This window comes from Poromitra crassiceps (genome assembly GCF_964638095.1).
Source record: "Poromitra crassiceps genome assembly, chromosome: 9".
NCBI lineage: Eukaryota > Metazoa > Chordata > Actinopteri > Beryciformes > Melamphaidae > Poromitra > Poromitra crassiceps.
Window position 1 is genome coordinate 50752563 of NC_139630.1, and position 20361 is coordinate 50772923.

General features: G+C 42.0%; 1 protein-coding gene across 3 annotated transcripts in view; it reads left to right on the top strand.

Annotated features, from left to right (window-relative positions):
* Positions 1–20075, top strand: part of flvcr2b (FLVCR choline and putative heme transporter 2b) — a 27265-nt gene extending 7190 nt beyond the window's left edge. The window contains exons 3-11 of one of the 3 annotated variants that reach the window (XM_083642766.1): positions 1294–1434; positions 2878–2945; positions 3952–4055; positions 6082–6192; positions 11788–11893; positions 12987–13098; positions 14404–14459; positions 17469–17623; positions 19285–20075. In XM_083642766.1, coding sequence (XP_083498892.1) covers positions 1294–1434; positions 2878–2945; positions 3952–4055; positions 6082–6192; positions 11788–11893; positions 12987–13098; positions 14404–14459; positions 17469–17570 — 800 coding nt within the window. In that variant the 3' untranslated portion in view covers positions 17571–17623; positions 19285–20075. Of the gene's footprint in view, positions 1–1293; positions 1435–2877; positions 2946–3951; positions 4056–6081; positions 6193–11787; positions 11894–12986; positions 13099–14403; positions 14460–17379; positions 17624–19284 lie in introns of those variants that run through there. The other 2 variants (XM_083642767.1, XM_083642768.1) reach the window with 2 other exon arrangements.
* The last annotated feature ends 286 nt before the right edge of the window (positions 20076–20361 follow it).

The window sequence follows — 20361 nt, forward strand, 5'->3', positions numbered from 1 at the left end:
CGCAAGATGCCATGTGTGATGTGTTGTCCTGCTGGGAAGGCCATCTGTGCCTCCTGAGTAATGGGCCTGGCACCGGCCCGTGAGTGGCAGGATTTAGAGATGAGCCTAAACTAAACTGTAGGCAAGAGAGGTGAGAGGAGAGGTTTGGGTGCTGTCTGTTATATGGCCACTCCAAATGCTATTTTCAATGAAATTATGTGTTTGTCCCCCTTGAATAACAATGGGCAAACACTGACACATCAAAGAACAGCTGTATCAATGAAAAAGTTGCTTTCTCAGGATTAGCGCGAACTGTTGACAGTACACAAGTCCTCAGGTCAGGCAGCCCCGGGGGAGGCTGGCTCAGCTCCAAGCACCACAAACAGACATCTGCATTGACTCGATCCCCCACAGGGCCGCCACAGACTTTCGCCCAGGAGAAAGGCTGATTGAAACAGATCAGTTATCATCACCCCCAAATGTGCCAATCCTCAGGGTGGGAGAGAGTGGCTCACTGTCTTTCAGTCTGAGACGTGCTCAGTGGAATGCTGCATCCTGCATCATGCTACGGAGATGTATGGTGTTGAGTGTGTGTATGTTTTTCGTGTATGCTCATCCAATCTTTACAGCCATTCAACATGGAGCCATGACACAAAATGCAGAATGTTCTTTTGGGTTGTGACACAACAGATCCATGCCCCTGTCCCTGTAGTGCATGTTGGCGAACATGGGGGATGATGCAGTTGGATGTCTTGTGTTGAGAGGATCAAAGATTACGTCCACCTGTTATTTTAACATGGGTTCTCCTAATGCCCCAAATGCAAATTGATAAAAGAAAATCTTAAAGCTGCTACACTATGGAACTTTCGAAACATAGATGAATAGGATTATACATACTCTGTGTCCGTTAGTGACCCTGTGTGTTCATGCCTGAATCTTTGCAGCTGTCTGTCTGAAATTGGCTTTTCAATCATATTTGAGACATTTATGGGCGCATATCATTTGTTGTGAGTGTAGCAACGATGAGCTAGCGCTAGCGGCCACAGTGCAGGGAACACATAGCAACAACAGCAACAATGGCGGAAACCGGAAAGAAAGCAAAGAACAGCGGAGCTAACCGTGGCAGAACATCACTATTGTTAGATGGGTCGGCGGCAAGATGAGTGACATCTGCTGGGGCATAAACGTGACCAATTGAGGGCGAGGAGGGCGGGGTTAGTGAGACGAAAAAAGTTCCAGGTTGTAGCTTTAAGTTAAAGTAACAAAATGGTGACTTTATTTGAACTATTTTTTTGCCTTGTCTCCCTGTGTCAGTGTTCCAGGAGCGCCCTGAGCTTCCTCCCACTCAGGCCCAGGCCACAGCTCGGAGCATCCCGGCAGAGCAGTACTCCTACACAGCCTCCATACGCAGGCTGCTCCGCAACAAGCCCTTTATCCTACTCATCGTCACTTACGGTTGGTTGTCCTGTCCCCATTCTGCACAGACATGTTTGTCACTTTGTTGTTTTTATTACTCTGTTTTTCGGAATAATAGCATATGATTTGTATTTTTTTTAGGGGAAAAGCACTTATCAACAAAGAAATGTCTTCAATTTCTTTTGTAATATAATGCTTTAGATATACTGTAACAGAGGAAAAGTGGTTAAACTCTTTGTGTGAATGTATTTGCTCAGGCATTGTTTCAACCACTGCACCATCTGCAGGCAAGACTGGACTTTTTCAGTGGCAAGTGATTTACAAGCAGGCAAGGTATTCCTGACCAATGGAGAACAGCTGCATAGTGCTGATAGAGCCACTGACAGAGTTGACAGGAAGTCTACGTTTCCCTGTCAAAGTGTAACCATGTTTCCCTATCTTATCACTGAATATCATAAAATTGCTTACAACCCATTTAAAAACTCATAATAAATGAATACATGTATACTGTAGATGAGATTGTTTCCTGAAGGGGTTCAAAGTTTGTCAGTGGTCTGTCAATGTTTGACAAATGTGATCGATCGATTTCTTGGCCCAATGATCAAACGAATAGTTTTTGTTTGTAACAGTCTGTTTTCTATAATTAGCGATGTTAATGGACACAATGACAACAGCTGTGAGCAGTTTTAAGAAAAGCTATAGCGCACTTTCACCTCTTGACACTGCAATGCTCTCAATGCTGCAAACACCTCATGTGACTACCGGTGTTATTGTTGGTATGTGTGTGTGTGCGTGCGTGCGTGCATGCGTGTGCACATGCGCATGTCTGTGTGTTTTGTCAATGTAAATGGTCCATGAGTTGCTAGATAACTGTGCAGAGTTCACCTTGTCCCTTCATAGCCTACCTTGCTGTGCAGTGTTTCAGCTGCTGCTCCACCTGTCTCTGTCAGTTCACTGAGCAATAGGTGGCGGTTCTGTAGCTTCCACTTCTATTCATGTAACACGATAATTTTCACAATAATGTTTGCAAATAGTTTAAATTAGAAACAGCACTTGTATATCTTACATTTTGACTCAATTTCAGCTGCTACCTAAACACAGACCTTTTATCATGAACTCTGTTAGTGAGTTGATTTTCTTAAGTGTTTGCTTGATGTAGTAGCAGGTGGTGCACTGTAGTTTATTTCTGAGCTACTTTCTCTGTCTATAACCCTGTCGATGAAAACATCCATTGCAGGAATATCCTTTTATCGAAATCATTGGTCTTAATAATCTGTATTTTGGAAACTAGCCTGATGGGGTCTGACACAACTGACAACCAAAAATGTAAAAATAAATCTTGACTGGTCACATTACAGTATTTCACTGTACACTCCGTATCCAGACAGCTCTACTGTAAGCATGTTGTGAAAAGTTTCCTGAGAAATATCTTTGTCTTGTAGTTTGTGCAGACTTTGCTTGACAGTGTCTCCTAACTCACAGGACTGAACGTGGGCTGTTTCTATGCTGTCGGCACTCTGCTCAACCGTATGATCATCGAGCATTACCCTGTAAGTCTTCTTCTTCTTCTTCTTCTGTCTCCCACTGTGTACTGGCAGACACACAGAGTTAAATGCAATATTATAGCAATGCATTGTGCAAGAGTGTGTTGCTGGTAGCCTATGTGCAACGCAGTTTGACTTCTAATTCCCAGGACTCTTGTCTTACAGGTCCTGTAGTTACAGACTTAAAGGGACAGCTCACCCTAAAATCCAAAATACATATTTTTCCTCTCACCTGTAGTGCTATTTATCCACCTCGATCGTTTTGGAGATATCAGCCCTAGAGATTTCTGCCTTCTCTCAAATACAATGGAACTGGATGGCACTCGGGTTGTGGTGGTGAAAGTGACAAAAACATAAATTTTTTGCAAAACTTAAAATGTCTCTTTCCAGAAATCATGACTCGGTTATTCAAGATGATCCACAAACCTTGTTGTGTGCAGTTTCATGTAGGAACAATTTTCTTTAGACCGAACTACACCCACTAGCTAATAGTTAGTTCCTACATGAAACTGCTCACAACTAGGTCTGTGTATGTTTTTGCCGTTTTGAGCACCACAAGCCGAGTGCCATCCAGTTCCATTGTATTGGAGAAAAGGCAGAAATCTCTATGCCTGATATCTCCCAAACTCAGCAACTCACACCAAAACAATGTAGATGGATAAATAGCACTACATGTAAGAGGAAAAACATGTAATTTTGGATTTTAGGGTGAGCTGTCCCTTTAAGGTCAAGCTCAAACAGAGTTTGTACAAGTTGCCCTGGTCCATGAAATTCAAAAAAAACAAAATAGAAGTAAGACAATAAAAATAGAAAGCAAGACAATAGGTATATATATATACACATACACTAGCATAGCTAGTACAAATCTAATGCTAAGATAACTAAAAAATATATACACGCATGCATACATTACAATAGAAAAATGCTAATAGAAAAATGCGCATGAGTGCAAAAGGCTATCTAAGACCTTAAGGTCATTAACGTCTGTGTCTCATCTTCCCTAAACTTGTAGGGGGAAGAGGTGAATGCTGGGCGGATAGGCCTCACCATCGTCATTGCAGGCATGGTCGGTTCCCTGATCTGTGGCATCTGGTTGGACAAAACCAAAACCTACAAGTAAGACAGATATCAGAACAGGAATGTACAGTATGGGAACAGCGGTCTGCCTTTCTTGAGGTAGTTGTGGGAAATCAGAGACGGCCCACAGAATAAATACTTACATAACAGGGAATGTAACCTTGGTTCACACGGCAGGAGAAGATGGGAGACTTAAAGGGATAGGCCAACTTTTTGGGAGTTTAGGCCATTTGCCATATTGTCTCTATTAAAACTAGAACGTGCATGGCTTTATCTTCCATCTGTGTACAGTACAAACTGTGGTACAGCACCTCACTGCTAATAGCTTAGTGCTACAATGGCAGTCAATGGGATATTAGCCTACATTACTTCGGTTCAGTCGCCCGAAATGCAAATTCAAACAGCGCCATAAACACTCACATGTACATGTTGTGACTCGTGTACTCACCACGTGATGAAACAATAATCCAAAGTTACGTCAAACGGTCATTTTCGTAGTAAATCCAGACCGAGAACAAAACAAAGAATAACCAAACTTAACAGGAGTGTATAACCAAAGTTATTTCCTCATTTGCCATGTGGTGTGCTGTACTGGCGCTGTTTGAATGTGCATTTTGGGCGACTGAACTGAAGTAGGCTAATATCCCATTTGTACTGCATGCAGATTGAAAATAAAGCCATGTACGTTCTAGTTTTAATATAGCCTAAACTCCCAAAAAAGTTGGCCTATCCCTTTAACAAAATGGAAAATCTTAGGTTTATTCACCACCAAGGGTTCCGAACATGTACACCAGTATTATATTCAATAGCCAGCTAGGCAAGCATGTTTAGTATCTTTGTGTTGTTTCCGCTCAACAGTCTTTATGTGTTGCCAACTTGCCATGTCCCTTTCAGCTTGCTGCATGCATTGTTTCATGTTTATCTGTAGTTGCTGGCTGTTGTGTTGGCTGCTGGGGGTCAGGCTCTGTTTATCCAGGTGCCGGACGCTGCTATAGCTCTGATCCTTCTGACCTGGTGGTCCCATGGTGCGCTGTCTGGCTGTAATGAAAGCAGTGGTCACCCTAGGGGGTGCGAGAGTCAACCCATCCACCCTTATGTTCTCTGACCCCACCCCTTATTCCTTATTTCTCAGGGTGTTGCCCCCTCATAGCCTAGGTCTAGGAGGAATGTGCACGTGCTTGTGGACAGGGACCCGTCCCGCAGTCACTCCCGCCAGGCTTTGTAGTCTAAGCCGGTCATTTTAATTAAACTCTGGCTCCCCATTCCCTAGCCCAGTGGTTCCCAAACTGTGTTCCGTGGACCACCAGTGGTCCGCGGGGCTCCGCCTGGTGGTCCGCCAGAGCCTTTAAGTTAAGTTACACAACTATAACCACCTATCACATCATCTCTCAGGAAGACTGCTAATGGTTATTTGTGCAATTACCCTATCCCTGACAAACGGGTCGAGTTTAAATGTTATAATTTCCCGTAAAACCACAGTCAGTGGGCATGAAAGGCCCGTTTTAAAAAGAACAAATGAAGAAATGAATGGAGCAAGATGTGAAATTATCCACTTCAAAATCGAATGGCATTTTCTGTTTCAACGATGCCTGATAAAACCTGTGTTTCAAGGCTTGTGTATGTTTACTGCTTTGTTACATATGTGACTCAGAGCTGTGCACATGGCACATGCACACAGGTGCTTGTGTGGACAATAACCTCTGTAGGAGTACTTCCAAATGTCAAACTCTCCTCCATTTCGTCGTCATTTTCCCTGTAATGAGGCACACACTCTGCTGGAGCCCCGCTTCAGCTTTTAGCATAATCAGCCCGCAAAGAGCACAGATGGAACGTCTACGGTCGACCATTTTTAATACACCTTTTAGTCTATTCAAAATCCCCCCCACTCTCCTGCACTACATGCATCTTGCAGTTATCATTACTGTCAAATTCAATCGATAGATTTCTGATCACCTGCTAATTGTCTTGCTTCTCAACTGGAGAAGAAGACTGGTGGATTCAGTGACACACTGAACTTATTCATAGTCCATCATAATTGCCCGTTGTATATTTGTGTGTTTTGCAGACAGACTACCCTCGCAGTCTACTCCATGTCTCTGGTGGGGATGATCATCTACGCTGCCACCCTCAGTCTGGGACACCTTTGGGTGGTCTTCATCACTGCTGGAGCTCTTGGGTAATTCTTTCTTAATAATTTCTTTCTTTCTTTCTTTCTTTCTTTCTTTCTTTCTTTCTTTCTTTCTTTCTTTCTTTCTTTCTTTCTTTCATAACCCATTTCTAGTACCGTAAATTTCGGACTATAAGCCGCGGCTTTTTCCCCGTTTTTTGGCCCTGCGGCTTATATAACGGTGCGGCTTATCTATGGATTTTTTCGGGGGAAAAAAAAAAAAAAAAACGGAATTCTCTCTTTAGCACTCTTTCTAACTATAAATCCACTTCTGTTTTAATTTCCTCTCTTGCCCTCTTTTCACCACACCGCGGACACTGTGTGCACTGTAAAAAAAAACACAGGTGGTGTTGTGTTACAGTATGTTGTTTTGTTGAAATGTTAATAAATGGGAGCTTCCTCAAACAGCCATCTCTTTCCCGACAATCCCCTCTGTGCATGAACCCTTACATATGGTAATTAAACATTAAAACACAATTAAAAAAAAACAAAAAAAAACATTAAAACACCTGCGGCTTATAGTCCGGTGCGGCTTATATATGTAACAAACAGGCAATTTTGCTGCTGCGGCTTATACTCCGGTGCGGCTTATAGTGCGGAAATTACGGTACATTGTTTTTCATGCAAAGATTCTGCTATATTTCTATGTTTGATTCCCCAGGGATGTTCAAGAGCAATATTTCTGTTTACATTTGGGGCAATAATTTACAGTCCTATTTATTTAGCGGTCAACTATGCAACTATGCAAAGTATTCTCTCTCTGTCTCTCTCTCTCTCTCTCTCTCTCTCTCTGCCTATGTCTCTCTCTCTCACACACACCCCCATCCCCACACACCATAGGCCATAGGCAGATTATGAGACAAAAGGGCAAACCCCCCCCCCCCCCCCCCATTTTTGGCAACAAGTACAGGCACGTATACCCAGAGGCAATTCCACAATTTCACCTGAATCTCAGGGTTTACAGCTCAGAACTTAGACATTTACATAAGCCAACAGCATGTGGGAAAAACACGTATCTGAATATCTTTTTGGAATACATTTAAGTCACTTCTAAAAACGGAATGCCCTCATTGTGTGTATAATATTACTATACCCATTATCTTTGTTTGTTATTGCACTTACAGTATGGGAGAGAAAACTATCAATTACAAAGGAAAACACATATTGTTCTAGGCCTAAAAAACATATTTTAAAGTGCAAAATGCCTTTGATTGCGTGCAATGTCCCAAAGTCTACTGTATTCTCGATGACACGCTGACGTCACGCAAGCGCAAAGCAACCGGAACTGGGGGGGGTAACCCGCCAGTCAAAACAATAAGTGCGGATGTGAGTTCTGTAAATAAACAAGTATATCAATGACACGGACGTGGCCCAAATATTACAAGACCCCACTGATTCATAACAGGTCTAAAGTCATGTTATAGCATTCGGGCACACTTAGTGACAAGCAAGACAACAGTAAAACGGACAGGTTTTTGTATTGGGTTTGGCGTCAGTGGGCTAAAGCGCTCTATAACTGAGGGGAACTCTCTCTGTGACAGTGCCATGTCAACACCTTCAAAACAAATATTTAGTTTGGGCCTCCGGTGCCAAACTATGTAGAACAGAGGTAATGCATGCCGCTTCTATTAATGGGAGAAGGAAAGCTATGGCTAATAGCCACCGTTATGTAGATGTTGTTAAAGATGGTACTACAGATTACAAATATCCAAAGCCAAGTAGTATTGGTGCAATGGATTCAAATACTGTATGTATGTCTACATAGAACTACGGCATGTTTAGAGCCTTTATGGGGAAAGGGATCTAGTGGGCAATGGGCATTCACACAGTCTCCTGCAGTCTGCATTCGTTTTGCAAAGCGGGTGATTAACATACAGCATCTTATTAGAAAAGCATACAGTTTCCCCCCAAAAAATCCCATCTTCTGATGGTGTCACTTCTCATTGGTTGTTGCCGCAGTAGCCGGATGGACCTGTCTGTTGCTGGGCACATCCAGAGCTATAGAAGGCCATGGGGCGGTTTCCATTCTGGGCTGGCGGGTCATTTCCCCAGGCTTGTGTAAGAACCTGTTGTTCTTGAAGGTCCAGGGTCGGTGGGAGTGAGGCTCACGGTAAAGGTTTGTTAAAGGAGAGAGACACTCAAACAGGGTCTTTTTATGACCCTTGCTCTTCTTTTTCTTTACCCGAGGGTTCTCAGTTACCCCTTTCCCTCCTCTAGCCTTCCATGGTGGGATGACCACCACGCTATTCTAGGCTCTTCAGGCCGGCTTTCTTTTGCTGGCTTTTCAGTGATCTTAGACCTGACCTAGGTCTCACAGCAAGTTTGTCAATAGAAAGCTTGCTTTTTTATATGAATCAGCCACTAAAGCTGCAAAATAGTAGTTTCCCAAAATTGGTCAGGACCCAATTTGTGTCGCGGACCCGTGGGGGGTGGGACGCCAACTGGTCGCCATGGCAACTCATTACCGTATGTTTTTTGTGAGTTTGGGTCCCAGGGAGACACAAAATGTATCTTTTGGGTCACAAGATGAAAAAGTTTGGGAATCCATGGCCTACAGGCTTTAAAAAAAGTGTTTCCCTGGTTGGTGTGTTTTGAGAGGGGGAGAAGGCAGAAAGGTTTAGTGAGACACTTCCACATCGGCGTACCACAGCACATGCAGCGAGCCACTGCGTCTGTGCCTGAATGTTTCTCTTCTCTCCTGTAACTGACAGCTATTAGTAACCATAGCTTACATGTATTTATCCAGTTTAATTAAAGTTGTTATGAAATCATTTAAGAGGTTGTTAAACCACCTCCTCAATAGCACAGATTGAACTGACAGATTGGGCTCACCATGTGTGTGAAAACACACCTACATACAATTACCATACATACATGCATGCCAAACAGTATTCAACATTCATCTGACTCGTGACTGAATCATCAAATTAAGCAGACACACAACATCGGTTTAGTAATGGGGACTCAAGCAGCTGCAGGTAGCTTCAAGACCACTGTGGAATTCCAGAGCACTGTGCTTTTAGTTGCATTTGGTATTTTCTTCTCTATAACAGTGACTAAGTACTTCTCATGACTTGAGGAGGTGGTTGTGACGATCCCTTAGAATAAATTACCAAGCCCTTTTATCCTGAGAACAAATACCCTCAAGAAACGGTCATCATACCACATCAGAGACATCATAACCTCACGCTTTATCTCATTGACTTCAACATATGGGATGGTCCTGTTCTTGAGATGACTCTTCTAGATGACGGTAAACGGTGGATTAAATTAGATTAAGCTTTCATGAAATTGGGTCATTATTTCAGCATAGTAGGAAACCACGAAAATACTAATCTGATACTGTAGAAACAAGAAGAAGAAGAAGAAAAGTAGAAGAAGAAAGGGTGTGGTGTCAAACATAATGCAACCAAAAACTAGAGGGCACTCGGTAGAGTGCATAGCTCCACCACGGCATGTTGCCACGCCTCAGTTTGGCCTGTGGGCATGGAAAGTTAATCACTCCTTAGGCGGCGGCGTTCACACCTAAAGCGCTTTTTTCAGTTAGAACACTATGGAAATCATGTTGAGAGCACTTCCATTGTGCATAAAACACAGCGCACGGAGCGTTTTTTTTTTTGGCTTTGTTTTGTTTTCCCCTGCAGTCGCATGCAGTAATCAGGACACAACGACCACACGGACGGTAGCCAGCTGGTTTTGTCTGTTTGATGTTGTTCACTGTCAACATGAAAGCCAGATTATTGCCAATTCTGGCAGCAGCGGAGGTTGAGGATCCCTCTGGGAGGAGAAAAGGTAGGAGGAGTGATAAGACGAGCAGCGTGCTTTTCCTCCAAATGTTCAACTTTGTCAGCTTAAAAACGCCCAGAGTGCTCCGCCAAAAAAATTAGAAGCCACCAGCGTTTAAACACCAGGTGCGTTCCTTGAAAGAGGAGCGCGTTTAGCGCGTCCTTACATAGAGAATTAATTGCAGAAAGGTGCTGGCAGCTCCAAAAACGCTTTTGGTGTGAATGTCCCCTAAATTGGCCCATGACCAACCTTTCTGCCAAGTTTTGTGCAAATCCACTAGTTTGGTTCTGTGATTGGACACGCCCATTACCACACCCACTTTTGGCCAGTGGGTGTAGACAGTTAATCCGTTCTAAGTCGGCCCATGACCTACTTATCTACAAAGTTTCGTGGTGTTACGTGAATCCATGTCGAAGTTACTGTAAGTGCCTTTTTGTGATTGGCCACAGCCATTGACACACCCCTTTTGGCTATAAGTTTGAGTTAGTCCTTAGCCCATGACCAACCTTCCTACTTTTTTTTTTGGTGTTGTGAATCCATTTGGAAGTTAGGTGCCTTTTTGTGATTAAACACCCCCATTACAGCGCCCCCTGTTGGCCAGTGAGCATGGAAAGTAATCACTTCTAAGTTGGCCTATGACTAACCATTCTGCCAAGTTTTGTGCAAATCTGTTCATAACTTTTTGAAATATCCTGCTGACAAACAGACAAACAGGGGCGAAAACATAACCTCCAGCCATCTCCGTGGCGGAGGTAATTACAACACTATAACCTATTATTTTCATAGTTTTCATTAGGAATTAGGAATGAAAACTATGAAAATAACAGCTGCAGACCATACTGAAATGAATAAATTAAGAACAAATATGTATAATATAATAATATATATTTTTTTAATGTTAGATACAAGATCAGAAATGCTGCAAGCTGATGTCTCGGTTTTGACATTTGACATTTGATTTGTTTATTTAGACGGGACAGTGCAAAATTAATGGACACAAAGAACATAATCAGAGTGTAAAAATTGTCGGATTTAGCACGAGACTCGAACACGAGGCTCGAACACGTTGCACATGGCACATGGCACGAGGCTAATTTCCATCCGTAGTCCCCAAAACAAACAGGACATACGTGGACATACCTACATACAATACAATTACACACAAACAATACATACATACATACATGTGCAGCCGGCAGTAATGGTTTCTAAATATACTCAGATTTGCAACATGGAACATGAGACATTATTACTGTTTTGAATGAGTAACAAGGCATACTTCAATATTATACAGGTACAATCCATTTGTTGAAAAAAGTACAGGGATTACAGCCCGGAACTACTCCAATACTGACGGCTGGGTTAGAAAAAAAAGGGGGGGGGGGGGGGGCGGTGGGTAAGGATGCAAGGGAGCTATAGAGGGATACCAAGGCGGGGGTATGGGTCTGGGCCTGGGTGGGGTGGGGTGTGTGCATGTGTGCGTGTGCGTATGAGAGTGTGTAGAGTGTGTGGTCGGAATGTCCAGAATTGTCCATTGTGAGAAGTGCAAGTGTGCCTGGTAATCCTTTCATGGGACAGACAGTCTCTGCACGGATGGTGAGCGATAAGAAGTACATATCATTCTTGCTGTCATGTGAAAACCTCAGAAATAATCATACTTTATTGTCACTGAACTTGTACTTATTACATCGTATCAAAGTTGTAATATCTTGTGGGAAATAACTATGAAACCAATAAAGACATGGGGTGGGGGGTGTTGGTGTGGTATTTTGTCATTATTCAGCTTTCTCTGTGTCTCTGTGCTTATGTGTGTTATAGGTTCTTCATGACCGGCTACCTACCTCTGGGCTTTGAGTTTGCGGTGGAGCTGACGTACCCTGAGTCAGAGGGAACGTCCTCAGGACTCCTCAACTGTTCAGCACAGGTTCGGCTGGATCACTACGTAGCCTCCAAGCCAGACTCAGCCTGTTTCTCATTCGGAGTCTCATGTAGCACGCCCTGTATATGCACTGCGGGCTCCATTCAAAACTACAAATCTTCCTGATAAGTCACACATAGCCCACATATCACACATACACCTCACACACTGCCTTTTTAACCGTCTACTTGTCTAACCGTCTACTTACTAATTTTGGTTGATCTTTTGTTTTCCTTATAAAATTTTTTCTTTCTCTCGTTTTATTGTTGCTTTTGCTTTTCTTATTTGTCGTTTGCTTGTCTCATAGAGGCAATGAGCTTATGAATTGACGATGCAGTTTTGAATATCAGGCTACATTTCTGAGGTAGAGACCCGGAATAAGCCCATGTAGGGTAAGGGTTTCCTGTCTCTACTGGCACACGCTTTTTGTTGTTTTGCATTCATCTTTTTTTTTTTTAATGCGCAAATAAATAAATAAAATAAAATAAAATAAAAAACAACAAGGGCAATTTTCCATGGAAAAGACAGGCGGAAGAACATAAATTACAGGCTCTGGCATGACAAAAACCGCTCAGAATTGTAAACTATGCATTTAAGAAGATGAATAGCCCTGACACGATGGACCACAAACCTGTGTCTAAGGCAAGTAGTGTTTTATTGTGATTGCTACGTGTATATAAAAGTAGGGCCTTTGCGAATGGAGCTGGCAGTTCATATACAGCGTGCTACACCAGCTCATATACAGCGTGCTACACCGAGAGTCAGAATGAGATACAGAGTCTCGCCGTTGAAGCTACTGGATCACATGACAGGGCCTTCCTCAACCAGCTGGTGTAACGTTAGCGCAGCAAAGCCCAGCACATCACTCCAATACATTGTAGAACACATGTTTGTGGGTTTACACTGTTTGGACTGAAAAAAGATTGGGTGCTTTGCGGGTGATGGGAAGCATATATTTGTGGATCATGTGTCTTTTGCTGTGTCCGTGTGGGTGCAAGTGTGTGTTTGCGTGTGTGTGTGTGTGTGTGTGCGTGCATTTGCGTGTGCGTGTGCGTGCAAACACTTCAGTTCTAACCATTGCATTTCTGCATGCACACAGGTGTTTGGGATTATATTCACCATTTGCCAGGGGAAGATCATTGACAGCTTCGGCACACTGGCAGGAAACATCTTCCTCTGTGTGTTTCTCCTCATCGGCACAATATTGACAGGTAGGGACTCACTAGGGCCTTCCATGTTGATTCTGTTTGAAAGTGAACCACAGGTGATTGTCGTTGTTTGACTTTGCCGTTAGCTGTGCTGCAAGCCACTAGTTCTATGTGCATTGTGACAAGAATGGTCCTTCGGTAATGTACTTCTGGGAAAGTCCAAGAATTTAGTTACTGTGTAACTTCGAGAGCTGATTTCAGAGTTGAATGTTATTATGCAGATAGAATGTTTGCAAAATGGTGACAAATGTATTTCGGTGTAGGCACTGCAGAGATAATAAACACTTCTGTCATCACCACAAAGTCATAACAGCTTAAACAGTGTTTTTTTTTGTTTGTAACTTTGTTATTTGTATACAGAGGATGGATATTTAACAACGAATCACGGGCCTCGTTAACTGAAGTTGAGGAAAAACCACGTGTAACCGCAGACGTTTACTTTTTCCATCTCACATGCTCCTCACTCACAATGAATGCTTTTGATTAACTGAGCAGCGGAAAAAGTTGCTTTGCTCAGAAGGTGATGAAGAGAACGCACAGTTCTCTTCACATTACGAGTAGAGGTGACACTCCATGCCTCATTTGACACCTCAGCCAATACAAAGCCACTTAGGTCTTTTGCACAGCCCATTTAAACATGCATGAGCCAGTGAAGCGCTAAACTCTCAAACCACTAACAAAACACTGCAATATGCTTCGAGTAATGAGGCTTCTCTCTTTACAAAGGTCACCTTCTGACACTGACAGTGACTTCATGCTGTATTCATTTTGCCACTTCTGCAATCCTCAAAATAGCTCTGTTGAAAAACACTCTCCACCAACCAAACAATACTCACACTGTGAAATAAACTCTTTGTTGAAACGGCTGAGCTAGCTGATTAAAAGTGTAATCAGTTTCAAAAGTTCCCCTTTATTGTGAAACTCATTCTCCTAAAATGCAAAATGCCATTAGATGCAATCATTATTTAGTAATGTCAAGGTTTTAAATAAGTTACAATGTATTACATATTTTCATCAGACTTGCAGCCATTGCCACACACACACAATCATGTTGGAGATATTTTAATACACACTGCTGTGTTTGTAGCATGTCTGTGCATGAGAGCCATCTAGTGGATGCTCACCGTATTACTTTGTGTCATTCCTACAGTAGGTCATGAACATCTTCTATGAAGTCACAGACAGGAATGCCTCTCAGATATTCACAGCAGGAGCATGTCGCTGAGATATTCTTTTTTGTATTTAAAATATTATGTTCTAATATAGTGGATAATACTTCCAGTGTTCTGTGTCTTTACTTTCCTGCAGGCTTTATCAAGTCTGACCTGCGGAGACAACATGCAAACCAGCTGGCCAACGCAGCAGTAAGTGTCATCAACAAACCAACATAGGAGCCGTTTCTCAATGTTAAGGATCCTTCCTTGGCAGGATGGGTCTTCCTACAGAGGGCAGGCAAGAGTCCTTCCTCACTGGCTAGGCTAAAAACCATGGAAGGACCCAAGGAAGGAGCCTTAACATTGAGAAACGCTGAGGGTGTCATGCTTTGCTTATTGGGTTAGTTTGGTGGTACAATAATGCTTTGCAGCCTAATAATATGATACTCAATTATAGACCAGAACACAATTTTGTTGACCATATTAGCCTATTTCACATTCCACCCAAATCAGCCATTTTGTGTCTAAAAGGCAGGAAGTGAAGCAAAGAAGATCCAGTTCAGTGATCAGTGCAGTCCATCTAATTTTTATATTGTGTTACTTCCTGCATTTTAGACACAAAATAGGTGATTTGGGTGGGATGTGAAATAGGCGTATTAACAGTGACGGCAATACTGTAGTCTTCAAATTTCACCGCACACTGTGATGTAGTAAGACCATCACATACAGTATGTTTTCATGGATTGTTTCTAAGCTGACATTCACTTCATAAACTACATTATAAATATAGATAACAGTGGCTTGCTGATCTACTGTAATTATCTGACTATCTGTCTATGGAGAGGCGGGTGGTAAACTTGGTAACGTATCTAATACGTTTGCATGAAGGGCATACACGCAAAGCCACTTAAATAACTAAATAACTAATTTCATGCTTCATGTGGTGTCTATTTACAGCCTGCCTGTACCTAGACTAGTATTGCATTTCCATAAAGATATTGTCGAACATGGCCTACCCCTAGTACGCTCTCACCCATACATTTCTGCCATTTGCGATATTTCTCAGATATCCGAGTGTCTTAAAAGAATGCATGCATCTGTTACAGTATTCCTCAGATATTGCCCATCATCTACTAAGTTTATTTCCTAAGCAAGACTATCAGAATTAAACCATTCAGACGTGCATAAATGTTTAGTTCAGTCAGGAACACTCTTGTCTTAGTTTTAACCATTTATTGCAACAAATTGAAATGAGTTATGTTTGGCACTGATGGCTCCGCTCTTTACAGTAGATGGTCCCTGGATTAGCCAAGCAGCATGCTAAGCTAATAAGGGAGCGCAATGCAGAATCCCCCCCATGGGTATACAAGAGTGAACCCAAAGTAAGACATTGAATACATGTTTAACCTTTGAGCCATGCAGACTCTGAACTAGAGAGGTGGAGGCTGGGGTGGAGGCTGGGGTGGTGAAGGCAAAGCTTGGCAGGCAGCAGCAGCAGCGATGTGTGTGGCAGCATTAGAGTAGCAAGGATCAGTGTAGAAGGGAGCCATATTTAAATGGACCGCCTATGTTGTGAGAATGGATGTGATTGGTGAATGTGGTGAATGATTAGAAACGTTGATCCAATCAGCGGGCTGTCAGCTGATTACAGCTGGGGCGTAGCCTATGACTTTCCGTGTCCTGCATGAACTAATGCGATGCTTCATTAAATGTATTGACTAACAAGTGTCCTACAAACCCAATTTACTGAGACCAAATTCTTTCTGTGATTCCCAATTAATCCATAGTACTGTCCTAAAAGGGCCCTTTCCTGCTATTTCACCAGCGACTTGTGTGACTCCATGTTATTGTATATGTGACTTCAAACCTTTGGCAGCATTGCTTTGAGTGAGTGAATGGTAAAAGAATCAAGGGAGGATAGTTGAAGTGAGACGACGTACGCTAGCATGCGTAAAGACGGTAAGATGGGGAGCAAAATGATCGACATGCATGGCTTTTACATATTCAGACTCAGAAGATGCTCCATAAGAAGAGAATGATACCAAGGCAGCCAAAGCAATGCTGCCATCGAGAGGTGACTGGACCTGGGGCAAAAAAGAAGAATTATTCTTGTACCTGCCCAGTAAACGTGGTCCTCTAAGCTCTGGGATGAAGTTACTGCTCACGGCTGACAGAGGATTGCATTTCTCACATCTCGTGTTAACACTCTGTGTGTTGGACAGATTGGGGTTCACTATTCATTAGGGGTGGGGGAAAAAATCGATACACCATAGTATCGCGATATTTTGCCTGACGATATTGTATCGATATTTGGACGCCAAGTATCGATATTGCAAAAAAAAAAAAAAACTTTTTTTTGCAGGCCATGCCAGGCTACCGGGCTACTATAAACTTTAGTTCCAAGGCCATCAGTAAACAAACGGTAGCATATTTTCATTTTGTTTTAACAGTAACAGTTTTGTCATAACAGTAATTTAGAAATTCCCCAGTTACTGAATGGGCTGCACAAGATGTTTTGTGTAAGTGAAGTTGCATTGTTCAAAAACTACTTAAGTACAGTAGTCCACACACACACCACACATCCAGTTAAGGTGGACTGTAAGTAGACTGTAACAAACAGTTCAGTTTGTCAGGTGCATGCAACTATGACATGACTTTATGAAAGTTGTTGGTCTGTCTACTTGACAATGTTGCTGCAATAAAATGGTTGAAGTCAGATGTACAGACTGAAAAATTGTTCTTATATAAACCAGATTTTGACAAAGTATTCCTTTGGTGACATAATTTGCAGTTGAAAAAGTAAGAAATCGCAATATATCGAAATATCGCAATATTCAATATATCGCAATATTCAATATATCGCAATATCGCAATACTATCGTATCGTGACTCAAGTATCGTTTTAGTATCGTATCGTGGGCATCTGGTGATTCCCACCCCTACTATTCATTGAAATACCTTCAGTTATTTGAGACATGCTTCAGTAAGCGTGACACCCAAGCTGGATGTTGTTTGCACTTTTAGGAAAACTGAAATTGATTTCAATCATCGAAAAACAAAACCAACAAACGAGAGTAAACTCTTTTGATAGCAACACTTCAACAGGGGAATTAAAAAAACTGCTCCTCAGATCAGCTTCTGTTGAGGCAACTTCATCCCAGACTGGAGGCCCCATGCCGGGGTCACCTCCAGACCAGTGATCCCCAGCTGTTGTTGTAGGCGGCGGCGCAGACGTCAGGACAGGACTACGGGGCCACGGCTCTGATGAACCAGCCGCAGATTCCTCCTCCTTCTCCTAAGCCTGATAAGCCTGATCACTAAGCCTTTCCCCCCCTCCTCTCCTCAAATCTTAGCTCAGCACGAGATGGGCAAAGGTAGGCACAGCTGCAGAGCACCAACAATCAGCACTCACTGTCCTTAATCACCCACACCTGCTGCACACCTGCTCCTCCTTCACTGGTGGACCTTCTCTCTCTCCATAGAGAATCGCGGGAATGAGTCCGGAAGTCTACTTCCGGGTTCGTCAGGGGAAAAGTGAATGGGGTTTTAGAATGGGGATTTCACTTAAATGCATATAATAAGGTCTGTGGTTAGCAAAAGTTTATGAGAACGCAAATTTGTGTTCAGCAGAATAATCTTCACAAACCTCAATAACTTTGATACCTTTTGGAACATAAATGCGTTTTTTTTAAACGCGATTTTTAGAAAACGCTTCAAAAGTCATTAAAGTTATTCACGTTTGTGAAGATTATGTTGTGCTGAACCCAAATTCGCGTTCCCATAAACTTTTGTTTATGCATTTAAGTGAAATCCCCATTCTAAAACCCCATAGACCTTTCCACTGATGAACCAAAATGGCGGCGATTTCTGGTTAAGCCTACAAAAATACGTCATTCCTGCGGTACTCTATTATTTCTGAAGCTCACATTCACTATTCACTTAATCAGACACTACCCCCCCCCCCCCCCCCCATCCCCCCAGTCTTAAACCTTCTCCGGTCAGTCATTTTCTCTGGTTAGCCCAATAGGCCCCAACCGTTTTGTGGTAAAGCAGGAAGTAAATCTGGTGTAAACAATAAGATGAATGTGGGCCCTGGCACTGGAACACCTAAATGGAATGGAGCCATCATTAATGGTATTGATTAACCTGCTTTACTTCCTGCTTTACCGCCTCGGTTGCTGTGAAAAGGGTCCTCTGAAAACTATTTTCAGTTAGCACTGGTAATAATTATTAATCCCATCCATATCAGCACCTGGTGTTTTCACACAATTACCGACGTACGCACCTGGCATCTTTATTACAAGAGTCATATACTGTAAAAGGGAAGTGACATTGTGTGACACATTCGCATGGGTCAATCGTACCTCGATTGCCTCTGTACATAATTTTACCATCTGGATGAGTGACTGAAATTAGCAATCTGCATAGGCAGAATACTGACCTCTCCTGGTAATACTAATGCCATCCAGAGAGAGCTTTATCGTCCAGTCATACAAAGGGTAAGATGTTGCATGAAGAAGAAAAAAGCGCAGTTGCTGTTTTTTAGAGGTTAGGCCCTCACCTAGTATTTGAGACTACAAGTCGATTCATCTGGTGTGTCATATCAGGAGAAAACACAGGCGTAACTAATAACATTAATGATGGTTACATTCTATTTAGGTGTTCCAGTGCCTGGTATTGTGCATGCTGCCTCATTGGAATGGAACACCTAAATGGAGCGGAACCATCATTAATGTTATTAGTTTCACCTGAGATATGTCTGTATTCAATCATCTAATAATATATTTGGCTTGAAGGTCTGCACATGTATGCATTTGCAACTGCCCACACAGTGTTAGCTAGCTGACCTAGTAGTAGCTTAGTATACTTGGAGTTTTGAAGATTTGGCTATTTCCTAAAGCACTGTTGTATGAAGACAGAACAACTTTGAATATACATAAGAACATTCACCAAAGACAGGTTCTATATTGAATCAGATTCAATACAGAATCTATATGATTTACAAAAAAATTAATACAGCTGTTTTGATTGACAGGGACCTGAAGATGATCAGAATGGGAGCGTGTCCGCACCTGAAATCCTCAAAGAAGCCAAGTTGTAGACACACGTGGCACGCGCGCGCACACACACACACACACACACACACACACACACACACACACACACACACACACACACACACACACACACACAATCCTTGAAAATGTGAGCAACTCTTTCCTTACACTGAAAAGACACAATCAGTAAGTGTTTACAACACCCACTTCTCCTTTAACAACACTTTAAGAGTTAGTAACTCTTGCCTAATTGTGTAAATGTTTCATTCACATTATTTATCAAACCTTTGTAATGCTGCATACATATCATTACAATCTGAAGCTTAAAGCACAATTTTGATATGTTACATCAAACATAATTTTGCACAAAAGATTTGAATATTCAGGTGAAACATCTAATAGTATTTGAGTATGATTTAAATGCTCTCACTAAACTTGCCAAAAGATCAATCTGTAACATTTGTTTTTGCCTCAACAAATTTGTCTATTCATATTTTTGAAAGTGCATATACAATTGTTTTATTACATTTGAAAAAGAATAGACACACATTTTTGACATTGCATAAAAGATGCTGATTCATATGCAGATTTTTGTGACACTGATTTTGTATTTTCAGATTTTCTTGTATATATATGTATTGCATATATGAAATTATTTTTAATCCATGGCTGCTAGTTGTAGGGAAAATAAGATAACACTGTTGAGATAACATTATTTGTAACATAATTGATTGTTTACGTTTAACATAAAATGTTTTTTCATATTTTCCCCCCTAATGTTTCTTGCCTTCATTTTCATGCTTTACTTAATTCCTTATAAGCCGTGGTATGTAAACTACTTGAATACTGTATTCTCAACATGTACATTTGATTAAGGATTAGTTATAGCCAGAGAGTATCTGTCAACAACACACAGTAAAACCAGAGACCTACATCTGCTAAATATATATTTTTCCTTATGTGTTATCATGATATACAGTAGATGCCACTGATTGGGATGTCAGGCATGTTTTCCAGACAGACACATGTTTGGTCTCAGTGGTGCACACAGCTGT